Source organism: Solanum tuberosum, unplaced genomic scaffold, assembly GCF_000226075.1.
Source record: "Solanum tuberosum cultivar DM 1-3 516 R44 unplaced genomic scaffold, SolTub_3.0 scf00093, whole genome shotgun sequence".
In the NCBI taxonomy this organism is placed as follows: domain Eukaryota; kingdom Viridiplantae; phylum Streptophyta; class Magnoliopsida; order Solanales; family Solanaceae; genus Solanum; species Solanum tuberosum.
The window spans coordinates 302,797-308,095 of NW_006239018.1; the positions used below are offsets into that span (position 1 = coordinate 302,797).

General features: G+C 36.6%; 1 protein-coding gene across 1 annotated transcript; it reads left to right on the forward strand.

Moving 5' to 3' along the window:
* Positions 1-349: 349 nt before the first annotated feature.
* On the forward strand, positions 350-4,136 carry LOC102602827 (subtilisin-like protease SBT3.5). The gene is given in 13 exon segments (XM_015308844.1): positions 350-635; positions 764-855; positions 953-1,050; positions 1,212-1,370; positions 1,689-2,347; positions 2,446-2,510; positions 2,687-2,785; positions 2,788-2,940; positions 3,036-3,150; positions 3,245-3,264; positions 3,266-3,423; positions 3,509-3,563; positions 3,565-4,136. Coding segments are annotated over 13 exon segments (2,319 nt in total). The 5' UTR covers positions 350-482; the 3' UTR covers positions 4,058-4,136.
* Positions 4,137-5,299: the final 1,163 nt, after the last annotated feature.

A 5,299-nucleotide genomic window follows, 5' to 3' on the forward strand; every position in this document is an offset into this window, starting at 1 on the left:
ATGTGGCGTCCACGTGGCGTCCACATGGCACTTAACACATCTCTGTTAATAGTAAGGGTAAAAGTGACCCAATACTTTAACGGAAGGGTATTTTTGAGCCAGAATATAGTTCAAGGGTATATGTGAGCTATTTCCTATAGTTCAGGGGTATTTTTGAGCCTTTTCCGTAAAATTAATTAATGAAATGATTCCACTGTTTAATAAGCACCATATATAATTCAAACATGATTACATTTCAAACATTATTTAATGCGTTTCATAATCAGCATATACTCCAATCCCATCTTACTCTTATAATTTATTGCATGTATTATATTACCACATGCTAAAGAACCCCTTTGTGCTTGGTGCTGTTTAGCATTTGTTCTTGGCCACGGAATAATTAAGCTAACTTTTCGTGATGCCTCTATCTTTTGGATCATGACACCAAGAAGAAGACATCATGATCAGATCCTAAATCGCACGATTTCCATCTATAAATAATGGATATCAATCTGCAACAATTATGTCTCTGTTTAACTAGTCCTATATACCACATAATGAGTATCAGCCACTTTCTTCAATATAAATTGGTTTTTACTGTTCTACTCCTTTTCTTGAACTTCTTAGGAATTCAAGCAAATACTGAAAGCAAAGTGAGTAGATATTACAACAACCTATTCTGCAATTTCTTTTATGTTTACATATTGAACACAACTCAGGAAAATTCACTATTTCGTTTCACTGTAATACTAAGAGTATGAGTAATGATTGCTAAATATAGGTTCATATAGTTTACATGGGAAGAAGGCAACATGATGATATTGAACTCATAACATCAGCTCACCATCAAATACTTACTTTAGTACTGGGAAGGTAACTGAGGAAAGATCAACAAATTGGTTTTCTCTTCTCTCCGAACTAATATGTGCAGACTATTTAGTTCACAACTTTATGTTTTATCCTGATGCAGTCCAGAAGCTGCAAGAGATTCAATCATCTATAGTTATAAGCATGGTTTCTCCGGCTTTGCAGCCAGGTTAACAAAATCTCAAGCCAAAAAGATTGCAGGTAAAATGTAGTAGTACTTTGCAATCTCTCTCTCAAGCTGGTAAAGTAGGACTTCAAAAAAAGTTTGAAGATGACATACTTGTTGGTTAAATTGGGCACGCTATAGTTCAATTGGAATCGCGTGATATTTCCATGTTGTCCCCTCATTGAATTTGTTGCAGAGTTACCTGATGTGGTCCATGTGATTCCAAATGACTTGTACAAGTTACACACAACAAGAAGTTGGGATTACCTTGGCCTGTCCACATTTTCTCCTCCAACAAACCTCCTTCATGAAGCCAACATGGGAGATGGCGTCATCATTGGTGTTCTTGATACAGGTTTTCCTCTTTCCTTTCCTGATTCTTTGTGTGGGTCAAATGGAAAAACAATTTTTTGATAAATGCATTCATAGAGGCAAGAATTTCTATTAGAAGGAATAATTGCTGCAGTCTTAAGTACGTAATGATGCACAAGGTGATCAGTTGTTATATTTTCACAACTCTAAAATGTTAAGATGTCCCACATCGGTAGAGGAATGGGAATTTGGTCTCCTTATATGGACTTGGACAAACCTCCCCTCATGAGCTAGCTTTTGGGGTTGAGTTAGGCCCAGGTGCCATATCTTTACATAAAATAACTACTCACTCAAACTACAGGAATATGGCCAGAAAGTGAAGCGTTCAATGACAAAGGCCTTGGGCCAATCCCTTCAAAATGGAAGGGCCACTGTCAGTCTGGTACAGATTTTGATCCAGCTAAGGCATGCAATAAGAAACTAATTGGAGCGAAATACTTTCTAAAAGGTTTTGAAGCAGAGCTTGGAAGGCCATTTCTTAAGAATGAGTTCGCGTCACCAAGGGATGGAAATGGACACGGCACACACACATCAAGCACCGCGGCTGGATCCTTTGCACCAAATGCAAGTTACCATGGACTTGCTTATGGGACAGTTAGGGGTGGTGCACCCAAAGCTCGAATTGCTATGTACAAGGTGTGTTGGGACAGTGGAGTATGTAACTCTGCTGATATAATAAAGGGCATTGATGAAGCAATTAATGATGGAGTTGATGTTTTATCCATATCCATAGGCTTAACCACACCTCAGTACGCTGATGTTGATATGCGCAATGGCATTGCTTTTGCATCCTATCATGCTGTCGACAGGGGAATTACAGTTGTTTGTTCAGGTGGAAATGAAGGTCCAATTGCCCAAACAGTAGATGATACATCACCATGGATAATAACTGTAGCAGCTTCAAGTATTGATAGGTCCTTTCCCACATTCATTACATTAGGCAACAACCGAACTTTCGTTGTAAGTTCTCTTAATTAAATAAATGTATATGAATTACGTATAACTTAACAATGAATACCCAAAAAGATTTGTTTTGATAACGCTATAATTATCTGTAGGGTCAATCCCTGTATACTGGAAAGGAGACTGATTTTATCAACATTGTTTATCCAGAAAGAAAATGGTATGTTCCTAATAAGATGTTGTACATAATTCGTCAACAAGGAATCAAATCAAACAGACCTTTTTTTCTTTGTTTATGTCATTTTTGAGGGCTAAATGTGTATTTCTTTAAAGGAGTTTCTTTTAATAAAACTTGATTGATGCAAGCTAAAAGGCACAAATTAATGGATTTTGAAGCTACTGCGACAAGTTAAATGCAAGTGATACATGGGCGGCTGGAAATGTGGTGCTTTGCTTCCTCGTTCAAGGGGATGACTTTCTGCTATCAACAACTCAACAAGACAACAAGTAGTACAGGAGGTTGGCGGCTTGGGATTGATTGTTGCTAAGAACCCAACCTCATACTTAGATTATTACGCTTCTGATTTCCCAAGTATTGGAGTAAGTTTTGATGTTGGAGCTCAACTACTCGATTACATAAGATATGCCAGGTAAATGAAGATGTCTGATTCTTTTCATTTTACTGTAGAGAAATCTTAAATTACTTCATTAGCTGATTAAAACCACTGTTTAAGAAATAATGTAGGAAGCCACAAGTTAAGTTGAGTGCTCCAAAAACTCATGTTGGGATACCTGTTTCAACTCATATCGCATCCTTCTCGTCTCGAGGTCCTAATTCTGTTGCCCCTGCAATACTTAAGGTATGACTTTACTATGCATTGCCTACATCTAGTAAATAGAAACGCAATAGTATATGAATTATTCATTCTAAATTAATGTTTGATAATGTTGCAGCCGGATATAGCAGCTCCAGGAGTCAATATTGGCTGCTGTTCCTCCTGAAGAAACTCCGTACGAGTTTGATTCAGGAACATCCATGGCAGCTCCTCACATTTCTGGCATTGCCGCATTGCTTAAGTCCTTGCACCCACATTGGTCTCCAGCTGCTATCAAGTCTGCACTTGTTACAACAGGTCTTTTACAAGATCTTGTTTAATTTGCCATTTGCTTTGTTTATCTTTTGGTGCTTCTAATCAACTTGTCATATTGTACATGCAGCATGGCAAACGGACCCTCATTCTGGAGAACCAATTATAGCTGAGGGAAATACAGATACCATTTGATTTCGGTGGTGGACTCATGAATGCAAATGGCGCAAATGATCCTGGCCTAGTTTATGATATGGGAGAGTCTGACTATGTTTTTAATTATTTATGCCCTATGGGCTATAACACAAGTGCCATCACTAACAGATTTGTTACTTGTGCAAACAAAATGCCTTCGATTCTTGATTTCAATCTTCCTTCTTTAACAATACCAAGTCTCAAAAAAACAGTTACTGTTAAGAGAACCGTCACCAATGTTGAACCAGTGAACTCTCAATATAAGGCTATCATCGAGCCTCCACTGGGCATTACCATTAAAGTAATGCCTGAAACTTTGATATTCAACTCCAGCATCGAGAAAATCTCTTTCACTCTTACTATTTCAACCACTCACAAATACAACACAGGTTATAATTTCGGGAGCTTAACTTGGACTGACGGGGTGCACAGAGTAAGAAGCCCTATATCTGTGAGAACAGAGTTCCCTGAACTTGCTGGCTAATTTATTTTAAAGCACTTATGTAATCCAAGTATGAAGCAGTGGCTTCATGATTGAGCTTCTAAGCAAGCACTTCTTCGTAGTGGCTCCCTTACGTGCCTCATTTCAGAGGGAACCATATCCCAATTCCATTCATTTAATATCCCTTTGGTGTCATTGACATAACAAATGTCGTTTTTAGTCTATCTCTTTCTATTTCTTTTTCTATATATGGAAAGTTCAAAAATCATCATATAATAATCCAGAAATTGCAATAAAAAAGAACTAAGGGAGGTTTGTGATGATTTTTCAATCTTTTCTACTAGGTAATCTAGTATCCTTATAGATGAAGATAATCAATTCCATCGTTGTGGTCGGACTCTATTATGGATTAGTTTCACTCTTGCTTTTGCCTTACCATCTATTATATGAGTATTTATATTGTACGCTACTTTTACTGATTTAGTGATTAATTAGTTATTTTCTTTTACCAATAAAAACTACTCTTATTTTCCCTTTACCCTAAAGTGTCTTTTTGCAATTTTTCGTATAGTTTTTTATATCAGTAACTTTATCTAATTTAATTTAGTCATTTAACTTTGAATATTCGTCAAAATGAGTCTCAATGAGTATAAAAACTACTCTTATTTTATTTCAACGGTTGTTTTCAAAAGACTAAATTCTTTCTCTTTCCTCTCTCATGATTTTAAAACCTTATTATCTCCGCATTTTCTTCCCATCAAATATAATTAAACCAATCAAAGATTCATTGGAAAATTTAATGAAAGGATGGAACTAGGCAGAAATTCAACTTATTTGCGACCTAACTAATATTGAATAGTAGGGAAGGGAACGAACAAAAATATCTGTTTCATTGCTTGCAAAGGAGTTGAAGGGGGAAAAAGATAGATAGTACTCCCTCCGTTTCACAAAGAATGACCTGGTTTGACTTGGCACGGAGTTTAAGTAAATAAAGAAGACTTTTGAATCTTGTGGTCCTAAATTAAAGTTATGTCAAATGTACAAAATTGTCCTTAATCTTGTGGTCTTAAACATGCCACGTGGAAAGCAAAAAGTAAAATGTTACAAAAAAAGGAAAGAAGTCATTCTTTTTGAAACTGACTAAAAAGGAAAGGAGGTCATTCTTTGTGAAACGGAGGGAGTACTATCTATCTTTTTCCCCCTTCAACTCCTTTGCAAGCAATGAAACAGATATTTTTGTTCGTTCCCTTCCCTACTATTCAATATTAGTTAGGTCGCAAATAA